The sequence below is a fragment of the Gymnoscopelus braueri genome, assembly GCF_963280865.1.
Source record: "Gymnoscopelus braueri genome assembly, chromosome: 17".
In the NCBI taxonomy this organism is placed as follows: domain Eukaryota; kingdom Metazoa; phylum Chordata; class Actinopteri; order Myctophiformes; family Myctophidae; genus Gymnoscopelus; species Gymnoscopelus braueri.
This window is the reverse complement of record NC_137617.1, coordinates 32,104,082-32,128,560: the sequence shown is the minus strand read 5'-3', so window position 1 is coordinate 32,128,560 and position 24,479 is coordinate 32,104,082. Positions and strand designations below refer to the sequence as shown.

The 24,479-nt window shown below is 43.5% G+C and overlaps 2 protein-coding genes across 3 annotated transcripts in view; one reads left to right on the top strand and one right to left on the bottom strand.

The window, feature by feature from the left end:
• Positions 1 to 24,479, bottom strand: part of LOC308104774 (uncharacterized protein) — a 55,205-nt gene that overhangs the window by 11,540 nt on the left and 19,186 nt on the right. Inside the window, exons 21-40 of one of the 2 annotated variants that reach the window (XM_080455294.1) lie at positions 23,901 to 24,048; positions 23,523 to 23,697; positions 22,623 to 22,800; positions 22,078 to 22,204; positions 17,964 to 18,083; positions 16,994 to 17,144; positions 16,789 to 16,901; positions 16,020 to 16,170; positions 14,607 to 14,855; positions 13,943 to 14,155; positions 11,392 to 11,573; positions 6,958 to 7,141; positions 5,558 to 5,700; positions 4,099 to 4,283; positions 2,690 to 2,949; positions 1,884 to 2,127; positions 1,090 to 1,273; positions 852 to 975; positions 538 to 621; positions 218 to 397 (exon numbers count right to left, since the gene is read on the bottom strand). In XM_080455294.1, coding sequence (XP_080311420.1) covers positions 218 to 397; positions 538 to 621; positions 852 to 975; positions 1,090 to 1,273; positions 1,884 to 2,127; positions 2,690 to 2,949; positions 4,099 to 4,283; positions 5,558 to 5,700; positions 6,958 to 7,141; positions 11,392 to 11,573; positions 13,943 to 14,155; positions 14,607 to 14,855; positions 16,020 to 16,170; positions 16,789 to 16,901; positions 16,994 to 17,144; positions 17,964 to 18,083; positions 22,078 to 22,204; positions 22,623 to 22,800; positions 23,523 to 23,697; positions 23,901 to 24,048 — 3,395 coding nt within the window. Of the gene's footprint in view, positions 1 to 217; positions 398 to 537; positions 622 to 851; positions 976 to 1,089; positions 1,274 to 1,883; positions 2,128 to 2,689; positions 2,950 to 4,098; positions 4,284 to 5,557; positions 5,701 to 6,957; positions 7,142 to 11,391; positions 11,574 to 13,942; positions 14,156 to 14,606; positions 14,856 to 16,019; positions 16,171 to 16,788; positions 16,902 to 16,993; positions 17,145 to 17,963; positions 18,084 to 22,077; positions 22,209 to 22,622; positions 22,801 to 23,522; positions 23,698 to 23,900; positions 24,049 to 24,479 lie in introns of both variants that reach the window. The other variant, XM_080455293.1, reaches the window with a different exon arrangement.
• Positions 8,062 to 9,672, top strand: LOC308104356 (thimet oligopeptidase-like; the record flags this gene model as incomplete). The annotated part of the gene is made up of 1 exon (XM_080454768.1): positions 8,062 to 9,672. The coding sequence occupies one exon, from the start codon at positions 8,062 to 8,064 to the stop codon at positions 9,670 to 9,672; it is 1,611 nt and encodes a 536-aa protein (XP_080310894.1).

The window sequence follows — 24,479 nt, the reverse complement described above, 5'->3', positions numbered from 1 at the left end:
GAAATAGTGAAAACAGCAATCTATAAGCTCACAACACGGCATGAGCTTAGACTATATATATAAAACATTTTCACTAGTTGTGAAATGTTTTAAATATGTTTTTTTTATTGATTTATTGATTATTTTATTGAATTATCACTCTTTTTTAAAATGATTAACGATTAAATCGATTAGTTCGATAAACTGTCGCATCCATACTCATGACAGTATACCGTACCGTGTTGGTTGGCAGCCTTGGCCCTCTTCTTGTCTGCGGGGGGCAGGTTGAGCAGGAAGAATTCTCTGTAGGGTTTGAAGATCTTCTCCAGCTCTTTGCTGTCTGCGATCATGGGCTTGTCGGCCAGAGTGACCCAGATGTTGTCTTTAGTGGGGAACACTTTCTGGTCAGACACCATGCCTGCATGGAGGGTGAGACGGACAGACATTTTATGTGGGTGGGTTTTGCCTTTGTTTGCATGAGAATGCGTGTGTGTGTGTGTGTGTGTGTGTGTGTGTGTGTGTGTGTGTGTGTGTGTGTGGGGTGAGTATATTCCTCACCCTTCAGTGTGGAGCAGTAGCTGGGGTTGGTTTTGGTCATCATGTACTCTTGTTCCCCAGACACTGGAATCTTACACTTGTAAGCTATAGAGACATTTACAGTATCATTACATTACAATATAACAGGCCATGGACCCAATGTTAAGACACAGGGTAATAGGCTACAATATAATTAATATTATATTATATTATACTGTATTGTGCATTAAGCAAATAAACAACAGTGGGCAGACTGAACATACAGTAAATCATAGAAAGTGTGAGATAATGAATCCTGGAAGAAGCAAAAGAGGGACAGAGAGAGGAGTCCTCACCTAGCCTGGCATACAACACAGAGACATCCTGCAGTACCTCTGCTGACGGGATGGGAGAGGAAGAGCAGATGAGCTCCAGCAAACCCACGTACTGGTTCATGTTGGGGCTGGGCTCTACGTTCAGCTGCGCGCACACACACACACACATTTGTTTTTTACAAGCCATATATATATATACACATAGACATTATGAATTAGAGGCGGCCTTGAATGGAGACACACAGGACACAAAGCCCACCCTGTTGAACAGGTCCCTCATGCCATCCAGACGGTCATAGAAGGGAGCCAGGACTCGGGGCTCGCGGACAGAGCTGTCCGGGGAGCGTGTCAGACTTCGGTAGCGTTGGAACATGCTCGTCGAGTCGCTCCAGCACACCTCCTTCAGGTGGTAGAAGTGACCGGAACACCAGTTGTCATCTCGTCTGTGGACAAGATGTTTACAGCATGTTTCACAAAATAAATGTTGACTGTTAGTCTGTTCCAGTGGTGGAAAAAGTACTCACATTTTTCACGTAAGTAAAAGTATCAATACTGCAATATAGAAATACTCCGTTACAAGTAAAAGTCCGGAATTCAAAATGTACTTGAATAAAAGTACAAAAGTATTGGCATCAAAATGTACTCAAAGTACCAAAAGTAAAAGTGTTCATTATGCAGATTGTCCCGTTTCAAGTTTTGTAATAAACATCTTTTGAAAATAGCCGATCTACAAGCTCACAATGCGTCACATCGCAACATTCGATATTTTTGAATAAATTAATAAAAGAAACAGGGTTAATGTGGCTAACATACAGTATATTTATTTTAATTAAATTGTCAAATTGTATTATCAAACAGAAATATGAAACCTATCAAGACAGTCTACATTTCTATGGTCTATGAGGAAATGCATGTATTTCCTTCAGTCTGACCAGAAGCAGGGATAAGAAATGACTAGAGGGGGAATATCAAAAGCAGAGGCATGGATTCCCCCCCCCCCCCCCCCATGCCGTGGTGCAGATGTAATCAATGGGATTGGTGCATGTTGCTGACCTGCTGTACTCTATGAAGACGGCTGGGGTGTGATGAAACAGCTCTCTCAGGCTGTCCTGGGAGCAGTTCTTATGCAGGTAGGTGTAGACGTTATGGATATGCTGCACGGTGGAGGTGAACTCTGACCCCTCGGCCTCCCCCCCAGACGGCTCGGCCCCCTCCTCCTCGTCCTCCGGCTGCAGTTTGACGCACCATTTCTTCAGGTAGGCGGCCAGCTCGTCCACTGACACACCGTGTCTCACGCCTTTAGTTAGAAATTAGATAATCCAATGGCACAGCATGATTGTCTTCTACGCAACCAGAAATGTAAATGAATTGTGTATGTGTGTGATAATCGCAATTATTTTTGCATAATCGTCATAATCGTTTCCATGTTGAAAAATGTTCATCCATTTTCAAATATAAAAAAAAACAGAAATAGAAGATCTACAAGCTTACAAAGCGTCACAAAGGTTGTAAGCTTGTAGATCAGATATTCCTGCTATTTTTACATGTATAAAATTATTAAACGTCAATAATTCCTTTGTATATTTAAGTTATTTGTCATATCTGCCCAGTGCAATTTTTTATTACGAAGCCTAAAAGGCAAATCGAAATTAATATTTTTTTTCATATGTTTCAATGTTCAATACCAAACACAATTAAGCCCTACCTACTTCAGGCGCACTTTTTTTTCACCAAAAACATACAGACAGAAAATAACAACATGACAGGAAAAAAACGTGCCGACACACAATTCCAAAAATGGGTCAGTCAGCCCATTATCTGGCTTAGCCTCCGGTGCAGACCCCGTCATGCACTCTTACCAAGAGCTTTGCTGAACTCGCTGGGCTGTGTGTCCAGGTAGCAGACGTGAGTCCCCAACAGGCCGTGGACCTCAGGTGAGAACAGGTAGACAGAATTGGGACACAGGTACTTGGCCTCTTGCTTTCCGCCCTCCTGCAGGAGGTAGGCTGGGACCCATTCGAGGCGGGACAAGAAGTGGAAGAAGGAGGACTTGGTGCTTCTGATTTGCCGGCCGTCACTGTCAATCACCTGAGCTGTGCAGTACTGGGAGTAGCGGTCACTAAAGGAACAGAACAGAAGGCCAGTTCAGCGCTTGCTTGCTAAGTGAAACATTGCAAATGGTAACATTTCAAAATCTGCTCCGACCATCTCTCTGAGGAGATACATTTAATACTGTACACCAAATGCTCATTACCCACAGCCCCTTCCAGCAGGCTCTGTAGAGATCCTATAAAACCTATACATACATGATAGGGGGGGAGGGAAATCACTTTAACTGCTGCTTAGATGTCACTTCGGCAACTCAACTTAGAAGGGGATAACTGTGTGACCTACATACTGATGCACAATATACAGTACAGTACACACTGCTAAGCGGCCATATATGTGCTAAATGATTGGGGGAGTGGAAGGCAATGGAAGGAAATCTCATTTACACATTCTAGAGCCGGCTCTCGGCTCTTGCCACTTGTCTCTGTGTGACTGTTCTGTGGTGAAAAACAAATTATTTAGCTATGCCTGCATATCCAACCGATCAATGGCCAAAGTCTATTTCCTTGTCGGGTTTCGATTTGCCACAATGCAAAATCATCCAATTTTTATTACAAATGTATTGCAGTGACTTGAGGGTTTCTTGTCGATTGCTCCTAATTGTCAGAACGACCTTGGAACCTGGGATATATCAACTTATGCTACGTCATGCTGATGCTCTGAGCATTAATTTCCAAATGACTGGAGTCTGTACACTATTTTCTTAGGACTGGCTTTACATTAATACTGTGATTTTAATGGCCCACCATCCACGTGACGTTCTCCTCACCTGAACTGGTTACCAGAGCTCACACACATCTGCTGCAGTAGACAGAGCAGACATGTGAGTAACTAAACCCCAGCTAATCCCCTGAATGAATTATCTGGAGTGCTACACACTTACCAACCCATACAAAAAGGCTGATTCATGGCCACAGACACTGGGGGATGAAGTGAGCACTAACTGTTATTTAATGTCCCTGTAATCACCTGATGGACAGGGGAGAGAGGATCATCTTTGATGTACCCATTCTCTCAACATCATTATTCCACAGTATTAAAAACACTCCATTAATACACCTGCTGGTCACATGGTACAATAATTCTGGGCACGCTACAGAACAGGATATGGGCGGGTGTGTATGCGTTTGTGTAGATGGGTGCTTTTAATTTTTATTACCCAGTATCCCAGTTTGACTCCAACAGCTCCAGCAGAGCTCTTCTCTGCTCCAGAAGCTGAGGGGCAGGCAGCTGTGCGGTGGCCAGACTGTGGAACTCCTCGCTGGGGAAGTCATCCAGCACGCAGGCCCCGTCCCCTTGGCACGGCGCCCACTGTCTACTCTCCACCGCCCAGGGACTGGAGGCCTGAGAGGGGTGAGAGAGTGAGGGAATCAGACGAGAGGGCCCAGAAGATCAAAGGATAAAGGATGTGGGGGGGCTGGTTCTGTGCTGGTGCTAGTTTCAGAGTTGGTTTAACTGCAAACCTCTAAGCACTGGGTTTTGGTTTTCCACGAGCTAGAGAGCCACATCATTGCAATGGAAAAGCGGCAGTACTTTTCTTTTTCCTAGACAAGACTAGAGTTGATGAAAACATGCGTGTGAAAACAAAAACAAAAATACAACATTGTTCTTGCGAAGCAGTTTTGTTTCTAGAGGGTTAGTATTTAAAGATTGTTGTGTGAGAGAGAATAAAAGGGGGATCATACTATAGAAGCAACTCAACTTCAGAGGAGTGTGTCAGACTGACAGAGTAGGTGTCGACAGAATAGCCTCCTGCCTGCAGCACAGGCTAATTCAGGCAGCAGGCATTGTCTGACCTAAGCAACCTTGACCCAATCCAGTGCACACATCGGCGCTCACCTGCCGTTTCTGCTCTCCGGCCGTGGATCTGTCTGGCCCGAGTATGACTCATAACTGTTAGTACCTTCATCCTGCCGTTACGGATTACTCCTGCCTGGCTCCACTTCCAATCTCACAGTGGAAATCTATCGCAGCAGGGTCTCGGGAAGATTCTGATTGAATCCCCCCCCCCTGCAGTCTCCATGCAACAGGTGTATATTGAGCCCTCATTCATGCGTTAGTGTTTTATCCTTGGTGGGGTGAGAATAATCTCTATCATGTAAGCCGTATCTTTATAGTATGGGTAAACGATTGTGTGTGGTCTCTAAATAGCATATGCAGTAACAGCACTGCAACACCACTGTTATAACAAGATGAACATTAATGGCAGTGAAGTTGTATAATCTACAAAGTTCCTGAACACAACTTGAGAGCTTTGCCTTGCTTTGCCTTCTCATACAAGACTCAATGGAAACAAAGGTTTTGGCAAACATTCAGTGTGCAAGGAAACAATGGGAAGGTTTTTCTTCAGGTCATGTGTCAGGGGATTGAAGGACTCAGTACCGGACAATGCTTTGATTCTAGATGAAATGACTGTGTGTGTATTTATTTATTGATATTTTTATTCTCCACGAAGCAACTTAAAAACGGTCTGGGGTGCACACCAAAGCCAGAGTAGATGTTAAAATGACCCCAGACGTGTTATAAAGTGAAATGACCCTTTAAGGGTATGGGCGAGATTATGAGGCAGAGAGAGAGAAAATAGTGCTGGTTGACCTTGACGGCACACACACACTCACCAGTTCTGTAGTGGTGAGGGTGCGTCTCTCCTTTCGGATGATCAGGTGGTCTCGCACGCCTAGCCTGCTGAACAGCTGCCTCCATCCTTCTACGTCACCATCTGTCTCCACGTAGCAGGGACTCAGCAGCGCCCACTCATAGCCTGGTGGAGTTGGTAGAAGTGTGTGTGTGTGTGTGTGTGTGGGGGGGGGGGGGGGGTGATGCAGACAGAGGGATGATGAAGCATGAGTCAGGTAAAGACAGAATTGTACAGGATCGGATCAAATCAAAAGAAAAGAGCATGAACAGAGAGAGGGGGGAGCCGCGCAAGCACACTTTCTGTGACACTACCACTTATGAACACACACACACACACACACACACACACACACAGTGTCCCTATTTTGGGAATGCTATTATAGGCAGACCTTTTCTGAAAATAGCCAATCTACAAGCTCACAAAGAGCAAGCTAAGAGCTTGTAGATCGGCTATTTATATAAAGCAGCACTCTCACTTTCACCCGAGATTCGAACCCTGGTCCCCCGCGCAAGTGCTGACATTTGTAACACTGAGCTAATAGAGCATTCTGAATTACTCAGCGAGGAAATTTAATTTGGACATTCAGGCATTACAGCTTGTCAAGCAGTAGTGGTAATACCCCTCCACAGGATCTCAACAGAAGAGCTTATAAGTTCTTCTAAGCTTTTTTTTTAACATTTTTAATAGTGCTTAACACATTGGGTGCCAGAGGTTTATTAAAATATTATACTTTGAGTGCCAGGACTTTTTAAACATTTTGAACCTTTTTCAAGTAGTCACAAAAAAATTTCAGTGATCACCGTCCTCACGGTGATCCCCTCATTACACACATACAGGTCTCGTACAATCGGGGGGAAAAAATTTAAAACATTCGGAAATCCATTCCATAGTTGCAGCCAGTTCAAAAAAGTTAAATTAACATTGTAAAAAAAAAAAGTGCACAGGAGCCGAGATACAGGTTTTTGAAGTCATAAGTTAACCAGGAGGTGGATTGGAGTCTAAATCTTGTAGGAGTGATATTTCCTGTTGCTGTGAAGGGAAAAAAAAAAATTAAAAAAAAAAAGAAAAAAAAAAAAAAGTAATTCTTTTTTTTTTTTTTTTAAACCGTATATATACGGTTTTGGCACTCAACGTTAGTATGCGCAAAACCGTATATATACGGTTTTGGCACCCAATGTGTTAAGTAGTTTAATAAAATTTAATTTAAGTTCAGTTTATGAAGTTATTTTGTATTTACTTGTTTACTGTATAATTCAAATTTAAAATTTAATTTCCTTTAAGTTTAATATAATACTTGATTTAAAAATTGTGTGTGTGTGTGTGTGTGGTGACAACCGTGGCAAAGCGCAAGATTCTCTACAGCTGCAAATGTTCATGTACCGGGCAGTTTGTTGGGCAAGTCCATGTTGTTGTACTGTGCAGAGAAGTGCACCCTGTCCTGCGCCGGGCATAGCAGACCCCTGTTGGTCAGTATGGGAACTGCAGTGTCTGAATACTCCTCGCTGGAGGTGGAGTGCTGCTTGATGAACACCAGGTAGCTCACTACCACCGCCTCAGGCTTGGACTATACAGAGGAAATAGAGAGAGGAAGGTAAGGGATTGAAAGAATGTGAGACAGAGTGAAAGAGAGAGAGAGAATGTGGGAGTGACAGGGAAACAGAGAGAGATGAGCGAGATACAGAGTGCGAGGGGGAAAAAAACATTTGTGTGTGTCTATTAGTTTTGGGGTTCAAAGGCGCGTTTCCGCTGGCAAAGGTACAGTCCCTGGACAATAAGTTATGCAAACTTTGGGCCCATATGCAATTCCACTGGGAAAGCAAGGGTGCGATGTGACTCGTTGTGAGCTTCTAGATCTGATTACAAATTTGAGTACAGCAAGTATATTTTGATGCCAACATTTCACTCAAATTTTGAATACATGCCTTTTTCATGCAACATAGCATCGCAACGTGCGTGGCAAATTTGAAGCCGGTCGGTGGAACGGCTCTCGAGATTACAGACGTACATACAGAGATTCCTTGCATTTATTATAAGATTGCCCAACAATGGCAGTATGCAGGAATATGGCCTGAAAATGTAATCTATGCACTTTCAAAATATGGACGTCTTCCACTGCCGTGCCCAAATATGGTTATCTATGGACATTGGACATCTATATCATATGGCGACACAGAAAAATCGTATAAGAGGGGGAAAACTCAAGATAGGACGATCAGCTATAGTTCACCTTCACAGCTGACCATGGCAGCTTAGGCACAGCAACCCTCCAAAGGTCTGCGACATGGACATTGGACATCTATATCATATGGTAACGTCACAGTAAAATCGTATAAGAAGGGAAAAACTCAAGATAGGACGATCAGCTAAAGTTCACTATCGCAGCTGACCGTGACAGCATAGGCACAGCAACCCTCCAAAGGTCTGCGACATCCAACTTGTCACTCACAGAGAGCTCAAACAACAATACGATTGATTTCCACTAACATGGGAGGGTGGTTTTCAGGTTTGGTGGTTTGCAATGAGAACCGCTTGCGCTGGGATCTAAGCCCTGAACAGTTCCAACAGATGTCTGACGAGCTCATTGCCAAGACCAGGAAGGTGTACGATGCAGTGGGTTCCCTTGACCTGGACAGTGTCACCTTTGACAACACCCTGAAGGCCCTGGCCAACGTCAACGCAGAGTACACTGTCCAGAAAAACATGTTGATCTTCCCTTCGTATGTGGCTCGCAGTCAAGAGGTGAGGACTGCCAGCACAGATGCATATATGAAGCTGTCCGAGTTTGACGAGGACATGAGCATGAGAAAAGACGTCTACCAGAGGATAGTAGCTCTGGGGATGAAGGTGGAAGAAGACAGTCTTACTACAGAGGATAAGCGATACATGGAGAGACTAATTGGGGAAAGTATCGGAGAGATACAAGACAAGATGAAGAGTATGGAGGTGGATGCAGACAGTCTTACTACAGAGGCATATATAGAGACATGTATGGAGACAAACATGGAGGCAAGAAGAAGAGGACTGCATCTCCCCAAAAAGAAACAAAACAAGATAAAAGACATTAATAACAAGGTAAAGAACACTTCCAACCTGAAGGAGTTGGTGAAGTTATGCACTCAGAAGAGTGCAATGCTGGGCTTCAAAACCCATGCTGACTTTGCCCTGCAGACAAACATGGCAAAGTCTGCCAATACGGTCTCCATCTTCCTGAAGGAGCTGGCCCATAAGCTGAAGCCACTACAGTTACACAAAACATCACATCCTGTGACCCTTCCCAAATACTTAAAGGAGTATTTTCCAGTGAAGGTTGTGACCCAGGGTCTGCTGGACATCTGCCAGGACCTGCTGGGCCTGTCGTTCAGCCTGGTACACGCCGCCTCTGCATGGCATCCTGATGTCACTCTTTACCGTGTCACAGACAGCTCCTCTGGACAGATAGTCGGACAGTTCTACTTGGATGTTATGCACTTCCTCTGTGCTCAGGCTGACTACTCAATTTTCAATGCATTCAACGCGGAGTGGGACTTTGTCGAGGTTCCATCCCAGATGTTGGAGAACCGGGCTTGGGAGAAGGAACCACTACAGAGAATATCCAAACACTACAAGACAGGAGCTCCGATTCCTGACGACCTTTTGGACAAACTCATCAAGTCTCGCTTCACAGTGCACAACCTGGGTCAAAGTATAGTCTTGGCTAAATTTGACCAGGCTCTTCACACTGGTTTGAACCCAGCTAAGGAATATGCCAAGCTTAGCCAGGAGATTCTAGGAGTCCCTCGTTATCAAGCTATATTTGGCCCCCTGACAAATTACTATGATGCACACTACTATCGCTACCTGTGGAGTGAGGTGTTCTCCCTGGACATGTTCTACACCCGTTTCAAACAGGAAGGAATCATGAACCCTAAGGTGGGTTTGGACAACAGAAACTGCATCCTGAAGCCTGGTGGTTCTAAGGACGCCTATGAGATGCTGAAGGACTTCTTGGGTCGTGAACCCAATGAGGAAGTATTCCTCCAGAGCAGACTAATGGCTCCTTACACGGCAGCTGAAGAAAAACAAAAACAAACAAAAAAACAAAAACACGGCAGCTAAAGAAAAACAAAACAAACAAAACAAAAAAACAAAAACACAGCAGCTAAAGAAAAACAAAAAAAGCTGATCTGGAGCTTTTATTTTAAGGCTCTGTTATTTTGTTTACTCACAATTGTTGCCGTTTATATTACTTATCCCCTCTTTTAAAAGGAATCCTCTTCTATTATTTTACTATTAGCGATTGGCTAAGTAAAGGCCTTGAACGGTCCGATTACAGTTAAAAAGGTTAAAGTCAGATGTTATCTTTTTACAAGAAACTCACCTTCGTCTGATCACACCAGACTGCGCAGTAATTGGGTGGGTCAATATTTCCATTTAAGTCTTGATAGTAGGACAAGAGGGGTCTTAACTCTTTGATTGCCATGGACGAGCTAATTCGTCCGACAGTACTTCGTCCACAGTGCCATGGACTTGTTAGACGAGTTGGGTGTTTTTAGTGGTTTTCCACCAGATGGCGCTGTTGGCTACGTTATGACTGATGCTTTCACTGCCAGACCCGGAATTGAAAAAAAACGTCTCGTTTACTTCCTCTTTATTTCCTATGGGAAAATGCCTATATCTCCTCTTTATGGTCGAAACAAGGCACATTCAACAGACTCCAGACAAAATTCCGTGACTCCCGAGATGCGTGTAATGAGGCAATGTCCGTGCGGACAACGATCACGGAAAATATTCCATGATTTTTCAAAAGGTAGGTAAAAACACTCGTTTTCTCTGGGGTGACACTAATCCACTTTTACTCTGGCAGTTAAATAATTAATAAACAAAAGACAAAAGAATTAAACAAACACAAAAGCTGATATGGAGCTCCGAGTCCACCCCCTTCCTCCCAAACCATGTACTGATGTTATACAGTGATAAACTAAACAATGATTGTGTTTATGGTAAGCTTAGATTGTATATCACACACCATAAGCACATCTGTAACTTTCAACAGCAAAATAAATAAATAATTTGCAGCAATAATCTCAATATAAATATTATATATAATGATGTAATATATTGGTATCGGCCGGATTTGACCATGCATTTAATATATCGGCCAAAATGTCATAATCGTGCATTCTTATTATATAATACTACAGTACTACTGTACTGCAGCCTATTTACACTCGTCTGATTTATATTTTGTCGTACGCCAGTGTTGCTTGCCGGCGGTGATGCTTTATTACTATTAAAAATCACACCCAGTGTGAAGTGAGCGGTGCTATTTATGAGTTATTAATTTCATCATGCATCTCGGTAGCCAATCACAGCACGTCCTGCCAAGTGACGTGCTTACATTTTTTACATTATTATTATTAATTTCATCATGTGTCTCGCTAGCCAATCACAGCACGTCCTGCAGAGCTTAGTGTATGGGCGTGTTTTCCACAGCATGGCGTCACAGCGAAAGACACATTTTCACGACGGAAAGAAAAACTTTCGCCACGGATGGGTCCTAAACCCTCTTATAGGAGCGGTTGCACCGCTCAAAAACGAACAAAAAAAGCATCATAGTGGTTGTGGCCCTAAACAACGGCATTTATTATCATTTTTAACAAGATTTCATAAGGCAGTGGTTCCCAAAGTGGGGTCTGGAGACCCTCAGGGGGTCCCGAGCTAAATGATTGATAGTTAGGAAACAAATGGACCATTAGAACACCTGCCGTAAGGGATTCGAAAGGATTCGTGACGGACATGCGGATTCTCATTCAACTACAAACGACATCCCGTTACCTTCCAGCTGCTGTTCCTCAGCGCAGGGTAGATGTGTTGCTCCAGTAGCTGCTGGGGCTGCAGCTCGTGGACCCCCAGCCTCCTCAGCAGCTCTCGTACCTGCTGGCTCTCCAGTGGATCCACGCAGCTCAGCAGAGTGGGGTGCACCACACTCACGTCCTTGTACAGTGCCGAAAATGGGCCTGGAAAGAGAGACAGACAAAGCCAATGGAGATACTTGGAGAAAAGCATCTTCATTCCCACAGACTGTACATCTATTTGCACATATGACACACACACACACACACACAGGCTAATTATGAATTCAATACACAGATTGGGGGGGGAAATTGTGTGATTTTGAAGTAACATATGAATTAATGCATTCACATATCACTTGATCAACACTTTAATTCCATAAATAAATACATTATTTTCAATGAGGAACTGTGCTGGCAAACAAGACAGTGGGGAATGGAGATGGAGTTTGTTGGAAACGCAGCAGGTGCTGCTGGATGGTAGCTTTTACCACTCTCCGTTTGGGCTCCTTTGCAACTTGATAAGCCGGCTGTGTACTTTTTTGTGCATGTTTTCACCACTCAGAACCACCTCCAAACATGTTTTTTAAACACCAGAGTCAGTATCTCAATAAGAACCTCCATGTACATCTTTTCGTGTGCATTTTTATACTCTATCCACAGACAGGACCGTCTAATAGCTCTTGGGAACAAACAATCAAACAATAGAGCTTCAGTACTTGTGCTGGCCTTTCTATAGTGAAAACACCGAAAAACAACCCAGTAGCCACAAACCTCACCAAACATACCAACAGGTACACATGCACTAAGTCAATAGTGGAAAAGTAGCCAACTACAAATGTGCCTATAACGTTAGGGGAAGCTGAGCCAATGCTGTAAGCCACAAGTCCCTCACAAAGGCCCCCAAACCAGTTAGTAGTTAGACCGGGAACGCATCTGTGTTATTTTTAGATTTCTTTGACTATTCAAAAATAGCAGATATAGAAGCTCATAGCGCGTTGAGATGTGAGTCCATGGCCAAATACATATCATTTTGGGGGTCCTTGACATGGAAGAATTGGAGCACCACTGATACAGCAACATACTGTTAGGATTTAGAAAACATTTTTAAATATGCATTTGGCCGCAGACCCCCCCATCTCAAAATGTTTTGTTTCAGGGACCCCCCAGAAGCAAAGATTTTAGTTAAAAATGTTTGCTTTAAAAAATATATATATTTGCAAAAATGTTCATGATTTAAAAAAACAATAGCAGATCTACAAGCTCATAGCGTGGCACTATGAGCTTGCATATCTGCTATTTTTGAATAGCCAAATAAATCTTAAAATGACACAGATGCGTTCCCGGTCTTAATGCATTAATTAGTCATTAAACCAGTATGCCACGCCAGCAGAGCAGCTCAAAAAGTCTAAATCTCTAAATGTCTCGGATGATTTGATCTGTAAAACGCTACTGACGTTCCACCACCTCTGCATGCGTGTGATGGGAGCCTACTGTATGTACACCTTCCTATTTTTGGAAGGAGTGTGGATTTAGTCACACACACTCGCAATGTACTATATGGGGGAGACTAGACACCAGTTGTTGACATAGGATTTAACCCATTGAGACCTGAAGTCGATTCTACATGTCTCCTAAATCTCAACAGTATTCTGAAAAAACATATGTTTCTATATCAGTGGTGCTCAATCTCAATCAATCCCAAAATGATATGTATTTGGCCGCCGACCCCCATCAAAATATTTTGTTCCAGGGACCCCCCAGAAGCAAAGATTTGAGTTAAAAATGTTCGCTTTAAAAATATATATATTCAAAGAATTGCACACATTTTCAAAAATAGCAGATCTATAAGAGCTTGTATATCTGCTACTTTTGAATAGCCCAAAGTGTAAAATAATGCTTTTTAGCTCAAATCTAAAAATGACACAGTTCCAGGTCTTAATGGGTTAAGACGCATCTGCAGGTCTCTACTCCTATGAAATAAGATTTGATAAAATGTGTGAATATGGTCAATGTAATCAGAATCATCTTTATTGTTAAAACAGTGGGTGACATTTGTTTTTGTGCTAGCTCCATCGTTTTGATTGTTTCCAGAAAGAGAACGAAAAGAAAGAAGGGGGTGGGGGGGGGGCGGTTAAGGGAACGGAAAAAATGGGCATCTACAATATTTACACATAGCATATCCATCCAAACATTGTACATGAGGTTTAGATGTAATTCATCATTCTAAAAGAGTAAACAGACAAGGAATATGATACCATACATGTTCATCTAAAAAATATATATATATATCGTGGAAAAGTAACTTTTTCCCATAATATAATTCAAAAACTGAAACTTTCATATATTCTAGATTTATTGTGCATAAAGTACGGCATACAGCTCATGAAAATCTAAAATCCAGTATCTCAAAATATTAAGATCATTACAAAAGATAAAAAATAAAAAAAAAGATTTATAAAAACTTTCCCATGATATTCTATTTTTTTTAGATGAACCTGTATGTATAATTTTCAATGCAGTTTAAAGCCTACCAGTCTGAGCTTTGGCTTTCTGTTTCCTGGTCGTGGTTTCCTCCATGGGGAAGAACACGCCCTCGCCACTGAGTGCCACCAGGCGTCCGTCAGCAAGTGGGATTATGGGTAGATCCTGGAGGGTCTGTAGGACGGAGTCTGCTTCTCCATAGCCATGCTCCAGAGCACGGAAGTTACACACCAGCAGCCTGGCCAGCTGGTGTAGGCCACGGTCTATAAAACACACCAAGTGATTAGAGCATAGTCCATGGGCGCACCATGGGCGACCGGGCCTTCTGCTATACAGCCCCTTGTCTGTGGAATGCCCTTCCCGACCACCTGAGAGCACCACAATCCACTGATGCTTTTAAATACTACCTTTTTAACAAAGCTAGTTTTAATTTGACCCTTTAGTCTAGCCTAGTTGGGTCCCATGTAATTGTTAACTAAGACCAAACTGACGGATTAATGACCCTAGAAAAACCCTCTTCCCCGGGGCGCCGATAGGCCAGTGCTGTGGTGCCGATAGGCACACGCTGTGATTGGCCAGTAGTCACTTTGAGTGGCAGCTTGCCCTTTATGGCAGCCACCAGAGCGATACAGGTCGCTCCAATGAACTGCAGAGCCAATGAGGTATCTAGGTTTCTATATCTATGGAGGAAACCCTACACTCATTAACACACACCTGAACAAATGCCTTCTCCTTGCATCAGCTCCTTGGCCATGGCGGTGGTTACCGTGGTGACGTCAGAACCCCTGAGCTGTCGGACTCCCAGGTGTGAGAGCAGGGAGATGGGCGGCGCAGGACACAGGCCCGGGTGCAGATAGGCCAGTGACAGGTGCCTGTCGAGTTCCTCTCTGCCAATCACGTCGCGGATCACGGCGTCCTGGCAGACGGCCACCTGGGATGGCAGTTTGAACATGACTTCACCGTCTAGAGGACAGAGGACAAGGAAGAAGTGAACTGGTAAGATGATCTGATAAACAGCTGACCTTTTTTCCCACAGCAACCATATTGACAAATAATTGTGTAATATTACTTCCTTCATAGGTGTTACCGATAATACTAATTAACCACTTAAGCCCTATATACTTAGTCATAAAATGAATAAGAACCCATCATCATGTAGATCTGTTATTTAAAGGGTCTACACCATGAAAATCACTTTTTTCTTGGTTTTTTGTATTTTTTGGGGTCCCCAGTGTCTCTTGTACCCAAAAAAATGTTTTTTTTTTAAATTCAGTCATTCCTTCTCATTTCATGGATTTCCAGAATGGGCGTGTCTGAACAGGCGATCTCAGAATGGAAATGTTTATGATGTCATAAACATTAATGATGGCAAACCCAATGTTAAATGAAAAGTGCCCGAATCGCTCCGAAACTTTTTCTACCCCCCCTAAGTGGGGGTCTACGAACAAATACTTTGGGCTCGGATTTTGGCTCCGCCCCCCGGAAGTGGGTGAAATTTTGTATTTTTTTCGATTTTGTATTTTTCTTAGATGCTTCTTTTTATGCAGAATTTTTCCATTTTTTTTTTAAAAAATATTTTTTTTAAATATTTTTTTTTTATTAACAGACAGAATTGCTCAGTAGCCCCCCCCTGCACAAGAGGACGTTTTGGTATTGCAGCTGAAAGTGCTGTATAAGCCAGAGACAATTGACTTGGGATGAGTATATCTGAGTGATGATTTAGGCTCAAACCTTTTGAAAAAGGTTTGGAGGGACATACACCATATGATATTAAATATCAAATATTTTTTTTAAATTCATGGTGTAGCTCCTTTAAATAAAGGATGGATAGGAGCACCTTGACTCTGAAGTAACATTACATAACTGTTGATGTCATGTCAATATGATGGCTGCCGTGAAAAAGGCATATTAGTGCTATGATTGATATGAGCACAGCACTGACATTTGCATGAATGCTGGAGGGCAGGTTGCATTTGAAAGACGAGTGGGACAGAACAATATGACAAGGAACAGAATGAAAGAGCATTTGGCAGAGAGACAGACGCCGCAGAGAGACAGACGCCTGCACCAATAGAACAACACAAGCACAACACAAGTTACAGAAGCGGGCGGGGCGTTGGGTGGTACCTGAGCCGAGTGTAGGTAGGAAGGCCTTGCCCTTGAGCAGCTGTATAATCTGCCCGGCAACAGGCTTGAAGAAATCAAGCACCTCATCAGGCAAGGGGACAAACTGCAGGAAGTGACATAGGCCCTTCAGCCCACTGAACTCTGGGTGGTCCTGCAGCAGGGACAAAAAAAGAGGGGGTAACCAAATGAGCTCGTCTCTCCCTCATCTGTCCATCTATCCACCCACCTATGCATCTATCCGTTTGTCCGTCCGTCCATCCATCCATCTATCTATTCATCCATTCATCCACCCATCCATCCATCCATCCAGCAACCCATCCATCGAGCTTAAAGGAGTAGTTCACCCAAAACATTACTTATTTTCTATCAATTACACACCCCATGAAGCCTTGAATTCATGGCGATTTTTTTAAATTTTGTTAATGACTTAATCCTGGGTCAATAATTTGATGACCGGCGGAGTCGAGACTCAATTGAGACTCATTTGAGTCGCCTACTGACCAATGACCCGGCCATCAAATTATTGGCTCAATTATTGGCTCAGGAATGAATTCATGGAGATTTTTTTTGTTTTGTTTATTGACTCATTCCTGAGTCAATAATTTGATGACCGTCAGGAGACTCTACTGAGTCTCCTACTGACCGAAGCCCCGGCTATCAAATTATTCGCTCAGGAATGCGACAAAAACAAAACATCTCCATGAATTCAAGGCTTCTTGTGGTGTGTAATTGATAGAAAATAAGTAATCCTTTAAGTCTCTCGTCTTACAGTGAAGACATCCATGGCCTGGAGGAAGAGTTGGGGTATCTCAGAGCGAAGCCACTGGTTCCACGAACTGTCTCTGTCCACATCTTCACGCGAAGATGGGATGTCAAAGTCACCTAGAGTGGCAGGAGAGATGACAGTAGACATGAAATCCCATGGTCCCCGTTAATTAATTCATGACACATGTGTGATCTGTCCATGGTTTCACCTTGGACGATGAAGCGGAAGCCAAAACTGCGGAGGGGTAGGAAGGCGAAGACGGGCTGTTTCTGAGGCTGGCTTCTGATGTCACTTCCTGTGGCGTCGTCTCCCAGCTGGAAGGCCAGGGCAAGCTCTGTAGACTCCACATCCTCTTTGATCTTAAGGCAAACCACACAAAATCATCACTTTCGGCCAGCAAGTTGTCTTTACTAACAGTACATTTCCAAAGGGGTCAACGGTCATAAAACATCCGATTGGCCAAGGGAGCGGACGTCCGTCTCACTGACAGCTCATTACACAGAGATGCACTTTGAATGGCGTTTTAAAATCTGTTCCGGTAGTACGGAATATCTCATCTCCAAGTCTGAACTTGTTCCGGACCATTTTTTTTCTTACATAACCTCACTCCAGGCAACTGGAAACTATGCCTCCCGCTCTCTCGGAGTGAGATACAAGAGAATATAGAAGATCTCTGAACAAGATAGGCGGTTTCAGGATGGAAAAGGCTATTTCTACCTGACAGCTTATTAAGCATTACCCAACAGCTGTCTGGTGAAGCGTGTGTGTGTGTGGGTGTGTTTACACCAAAGTCTTTGTGTGTCTGTCTGGATCCTTGTCGTCAGATTGTTTTCTATCCCAGTGGTGGAAATCAAATCGCAATGGCTGGCTAATGAGAGAATTTGCATGAGGCCTGGCAGGGAATGCAGAGCACACACGCACGAACACGCGCACAAACGCGTGCACACACACAAGCACACACATATACATACGGCCGCTTGACTCTGGAGGAGGTAGACAGAGAAATGCTTATATAACACAAACAGTGCAGATCAGCAGAGAACAGACTTTCTGCCCGAGTGAATTTCATTCAGTCTCTGGAGGAGGTGTTGCCTCGTTCCTGTTAAACACAGGACACAATCGCTGTCCATCAAAGCAAAGAGACAGAACACGGGGGAGTGGGAGGGGGGGTAAAGTACCTTCTTGGGAAGCAGTGTGCGTTTGACCACGAGCCATCGTTCTGTCCCTTCCGTGTGCTCTACCTCCAGCACACTGTTACTCAGGTCTCTTCGAGTCATAGTCACAGCCTTCTTTTTACTCTGCCAAAGAGAAAGAGGGTAGAGAGAGGATAGAAGTTGGATTGTGTGTACATGGTTTTATCTGTGTGTGTGTGTGTGTGTGTGTGTGTGTGTGTACAGTATGTCATACAGGTACAAGCAGCAAAATGTTGGTTGGTCATGTTCCACAAACAAATATAATAATCGATGTAAAAATATAAGATGAGATTAAAATAAAGTTAAACCTACAGGTAGAACGGCAGGTATGATAAACCTCTTAAAGCAGGTAAATATTATTTTTTTTTTGGGCGGTGAAACCGCCCCTATATGTGAGGTTTGGACATCGACCACCCATTGCACCCCCCCAACCCTGCGCTGTGATTGGCCACCAGTGTACCCCCCTAATCCTGCACCGTGATTGGCCAATCACAGTCTATTCAGGACTGTGATTGGCTAGTGAAACATGACACATGTGCATAGCAAAAAAACACATTTATGTTTTTTTTTAAGTTAGGGGTGTACAATGGTTGGTCCACAATATTACTTTTCTTTAAGTGAACTTCCATCACTCTGATGACCACTGTGACCACACCGCCCACTTCACACTGGGTGTGATTTTTGGGCGTGGAAACCGCCCCTATATGTGAGGTTTGGATATTTGCACACCAAATCCTGCGCTGTGATTGGCCACCAGTGTACCCCCCTAACCCTGCACCGTGATTGGCCAATCACAGTCTATTCAGGACTGTGATTGGCTAGGGAAACATGACAATTGTGCATAGCCCTATAAATAGGACTATGCACTTAAAAAAACACATTTATGTTTAAAAAAAAAAAAAACATTTATGGTTTTTTTTAAGTTAGGGGTGTTGGTCCACAATATTACTTTTCTTTAAGTGAACTTCCATCACTGTGATGACCACAGTGACCACACCGCCCACTTCACACTGGGTGTGATTTTTAATATTTTTGTCTCCGCCGTAGGTGGAGAGTATGTTTTCGCTTCGTCCCGCCGTGTGTGAGCAAACATTGTTAGCCAAGCTAACATTGGTCAAGCTCCACGTGACACGTGTCAATATGTTGACACCAATGCCTTTGATTGGCTAGAGGGACGCATGACGAAATAAAATCCTATAAATAGGTGTGTCACTTCAAAAGGCCATTTATGCCTTTTGAAGTGAGGTAAGACAGGATCAATCAGTCTTGATTGGAACAGTACCTTCCAGTCCAAATCACCCGTCCGTGCGTGTGTGTGTCCCTCTGAGAACACCTAACATTGGTCAAGCAAAGGCGCAGAAGGCCAAGAAAGCATACTCATCTACAACAGTAACACAGAAGAGGACTATAGAGTTGAATTGATCCCACAACAAGGCCGAAGTCTTAATACTGTAACAATTGGCCGCCTTGATCAAATACATTATGTAGCACTAGAGAAAACTGACATAGATCAAACACACCAATCAACTGCTGAAACTGTTCAAGACAATGAAGATGAAGAAGACAGACAAGCATTTGAACAAACCAGTCAATTACGACGACTCCCATATGACACATTGCTTCAAGAAGAACATCTTTTAGATGCAGACACTACATATTCAGTCGCCCCTGCAGAACACCAAAAACCACGCGCATTCTACCAAGACGACCCGTTCTACCAAGACGACCCGTGCTATTAAAATAGCACGGGTCTGCTGGCGGAGACTTGTGCTCCGAGGAGCACATTTTCTAGTTTAATATGTTTTTGCCTTTTTGTCTGCCTTTATTAGATAGTATACAGTAGGACAGGAATTTGGGAGAGAGATGGGAGAGTGACACGTAGCAAAGGTCGTCGGGAACGTGATTCGGACCCGCGACACGCTCAGCAGCCTAGGGTCGTATGTAGGTCGCCAAGCAGGTATATCTTTAGCAGCGTTGGGGAATGTGCAGGAAGGCAGAAGGCATACATATATACATGAATTTCACTTGTCTATGCACAACATTGTGGAAGTAACATTCTGAGCAGCTGCTCTGGATCCTTAGTTTGAATTCAGTTTTTGTTTTTTTGACCTGTCCTCATTCAGGGCTCTGACAGCCGCAGGGAAAACATCTATTTTTTTATGTGCGTGTGTGTGTGTGTGTGTACGCGCATGCATACAGTACATTTGTCTGTGTCCCTTTGCATGCATTCGTGGGTGTACATCAGTGTTAATTTTGTCGACTAAAACTATGACGAAAAATGTTCGTCGACTACCTTGTTTCAACTGACCAAAACTAAATAAAAACTAAGCTATGATGACTAAAACTAAATATATTGACAATTTCGTCAACGAATAAAAACTAGACTAAATGAGATCTACAAGCTCACAACCTCGATCTGCTATTTTCAGAGTGCAACCAAGTGTAAAATCAGGCATTACGACGCCATCAAGGCCTGCCAAAATACATATTTTTTAAAATATATTTTTGGGACTTTTCTACCTTTATTTATAGTTTACAGTGTAGATAGACAGGAAACAGGAGAGAGAGACGGGGAGAGACATGCAGTAAAAATCGTCTGGAACGGGACTCAAACCCGCGATGCACTACCAGGCTACTTATGTGCCTTAAGGTGGCTCCAGAACAAACAGACTCGTTCAGACTATTTCAGACTACTTCAGACTGCAACAGACTGGTATTTGGTTGGCAAAAGTGGGCATTTAGTCTGTCAGCCGACTTGCCACATTGAGACGCTAATCTGGGAACCAAAGGCCCAAAAAAAAGGAAAAACAGCGCCCTCTGCTGTGCGTTGCCAGGTCTGCTTATTATAAGCGACTTTGGGCTTGTTTCCCTGATGTTCCCAGCGTTTTTTCTTTTTTTCTTCACTGACAGTGGTGTAAAGTAACTAGTACATTTACTCAAGTACTGTACTTAAGTACAATTTTGAGTTACTTTTACTTTACTGCAGTATTTCCAATTGTCTATTTTTTACTCCACAACAATTATTTGAAATGTTTAGTTACTAGTTACTTTGCAGATATAAATCATTATAAAACATACATTAACCACTTTAGCCCTATTTTATACCTATAAGCTATTTGAAAATAGCAGATCTACAAGCTCACAACGTGTTGCGATGCACACGTTCTGAGCTTGTAGATCTGCTATTTTCAAACATTTTAGTACTTTTACTTTTGGTACTTTAAGTACATTTTTATACCAATACTTTAGTACTTTTACTCAAGTAAATGTTGAATTCCGGACTTTTACTTGTAACAGACTCAGAGTACATCTATTGCATTGCATAGATCTAATTTGAAAAAAATATATTAAGAGTATATGAAAGCCAATTAAAATGTTTATACTAATGGAATCTTACACACCTGCTCCCAATAAATTAAGTCATCACCACAGCGCAAAAGTAGGTCAAATCAATCAATCTCTCTCTCTGGGAGCGACAACGAGAAACAGTGAATGTAGGTTTTCATAGACATGGTCGCTTGTTTCTCTCACATAATCTGGCAACACCGACAGCCCTTTGTTGTCACGTCTTCTCCCCCCGCTTCACCACCCCATGGCTCTACTAGTCGGCCAAAAAGCTGAACATGTTCGGTCGGCTCTGGGTCGGCCGAAAAGGTCCCGACGGACCCCCCGACGGACCCCTAACCGACTGGGCGACTATATACGACGCTTCCCGACGCCAAGTCGGCCCAAAATCCGTCTGGTCTGGAGCCAGCTTTAGGTGCCTGGACCACGGTCCAGGCACCAAAATACATTTTTAAAATTTGTAGATTTAGTCGACTAAAATCTTATGATATCTAGTCGACTAAAACTAGACCACAACTAAAGCATTTCAGATGACTAAAATATTACTAAAACTAAATGAAATTGTATTCAAAAGACTATGACAAAATAAAAATGTGCTGTCAAAATTGGTGCACATTAACCCCAACATCCCTATTCTCGCCCCAAAAATAACAGTGCGGCTATTTTCAGCAATTTGGATTTGGAGTAGATTAAGTACGGTTGCAACTCAGACCCATTTGACTAAGCACAGAGGGTCTAAGTGGCTACCAGATACCTGGTTGTAGATGGTGATGGAGCGTAGGCGATGCAGGAAGAGAAGCAGGGAGGGGTGAACGTCATGGAACAGGTTTCTGGTCTGGTGGCTCTCGGAGCGCAGAGGCAGGCAGATCCTAGTGGTCCAGCTGCCGCCAGGATGGGAGCAGAAGGAAGCATGTTTTGACGAGGCTTTAAAATAGAAACTGAGACCCAGCCTTAAGAATAAAGCTTGCTTGCTTTCTCGACCCAGTAAGTCTGTTGACCTTTTTTGTTATGACACTGCCCTGAACTATCCTGCTGCCATGTTTTCTCCTACAGTACACAAATCCTAAAAAATAATTGCATAATAAAACTAGAAACAGTCAAAGGTGCATTCAGTGGAGCACAAAAATTGAGGGTTATTGACTGATATGAAAAATATTGAGGAAATTGGTTTCTTGGCCTGCTAGCAGCGTGCAAATTAAATGTGACGCTGATTAGTGTAGCACTTTGCGAGATCAGCAAATACACAAACACACGGGTGAAAACGTAAAGATAATCAATCTGTTAGTCTCCTCATCTCACCTTTGCTCATCAATTCCATTCAGGTTCACGTCCAGCGGTCTCTCGTCCTCCACCCAGTGTGGCAGGATGTATCCCATGGGACCGCAGTTCTTGTCGAAGCGGAGGTGAAAGCCGTTGGAGTGAACCTCGGGACAGTCTGTGACTTTAAACACCGACTTGAAGCCGATGCCCTTTTGTCCTGCAAAGCGTTCAGCCATCAACACCAAGACAGCATTAAACAAGAGGCCATCAGAGGGATGACTACAAGGAAACACTAGCTGTCTAGGTTCATTTACACTTGTGTCGCTTGTCAAAAATGACACATTTCCAACTGATTACGTTGACAAAAAATTACACGTTGTTGTGCAGGCAAGTCTAAATGAGCCTTTTGCTTTCATGTCAGCTCAAAGGGATGACACTTGTAGACCAACGTAATCACGACGAACAGGCTAACAAAAAGAAGAGGAGGAGATGTCCCCTCTGGCTGTCTGTATGTGATTATTATCAGCAGCGGCAGCAGGTGCTGAAACTGACATTTCACAGCCCCAAGAAACGAAGGGACTAATTACAATGCAGCTACTTGACACTGGCATATTTGGCCAGCGTGAGCAGGAAGTAATCCCAGAACGCCACAGTAAATAAGTGTGAGAGAGAGAGATAAGAGAGATAGTCAACTCTTGTGAGGGTTAAAAGCAGCTGGTAATCACTATTACTTTGCATCCAGTCAGGCCTTGCATATCAGTAATTGGGTCATCCTGACATGAGACAGATGGAGATCAAAGTGCATAGTCGATGAGGTAATAAGCGGCCTATTCAGTAGAGCCTCAAAGTATGTTTTACAGCTTCACATGCACTGATGGCAAATACCATGTACACACAAAAAGGCAGCTCATCAAGGCACCCTTCACGTAGCTACTATACCTATGTATCCATATTGGTGTTTGCCCTTGGTGGTGCGTCCTACATCACATATGGCCCTGATGTTCTCCTCCTGAAAGCCGCTCTCGTTGTTGAGAATGGTGATACAGTCTCTCTCCACCACAAAAGCCAGGGCGGGTACAGTGCCATCCAACGGGTAGCTGTTGTCATCTGCATTCTGGGACATAGGTTTGAAAAGAACTGGTTACAGTTGGAGTCATCGAATATGCTCCGATATGCAGAGTTTTCTCTGCATCTGGGACGGTAGTCTAGTTTACACATAAAATCACAGTATCACAGATCACTGATGTGACAGCTGACAAAAGGAATGGCATGTGAGTGAGAAAGGGACTGAGAAAGAGGGGGGGGGGGGTTAAACACCTGTATGAGCTCCAGAACAAAGTGCGTGTCTTTGCTGTACAGCTCGGCAGAGAGCCGGTCCAGACTTCGGCCTAGCCTGTCCTGGTGGACCTTCATGAGCTTCTGGCCCTCTGCATTCAACTCCACGCCAATACCGAACTCGCTTTTCCTGTTAAAATAACACAAGAGGGGCAAACGTGAAGAAGGGTGAGAATCTTACCGGTTAAAATAGGACACTACTGGATAATAAGCTTTTCAACTTGTGTAGATAATATTTGTCTGGGTACATTTGAACTTTCCAAAAAAACTTCAATAAACTACAACAGATTTCAGTCAAGTCATGTGGATCTTGGAATCCACATGGGAACAGATGGTTCCAATGCGGATCTTGCCCCTGTCCTACTCCCCCCGCCCGGGCTGGGGTGGCGTCTGTCAGCAGGGAGTGTTTCCCTGCTGACAGACGCCACCCCAGCCCGTAGGACTGCGTGCAGTGACTAATATCACCCTCCCTGCGCCCTGCTTCCCTCCCCCGAACACGTGGCAATTGTGTTCGTGTAATGTGTATTTGGCCGCGGACCCCCATGAACAGATTTTATGCCA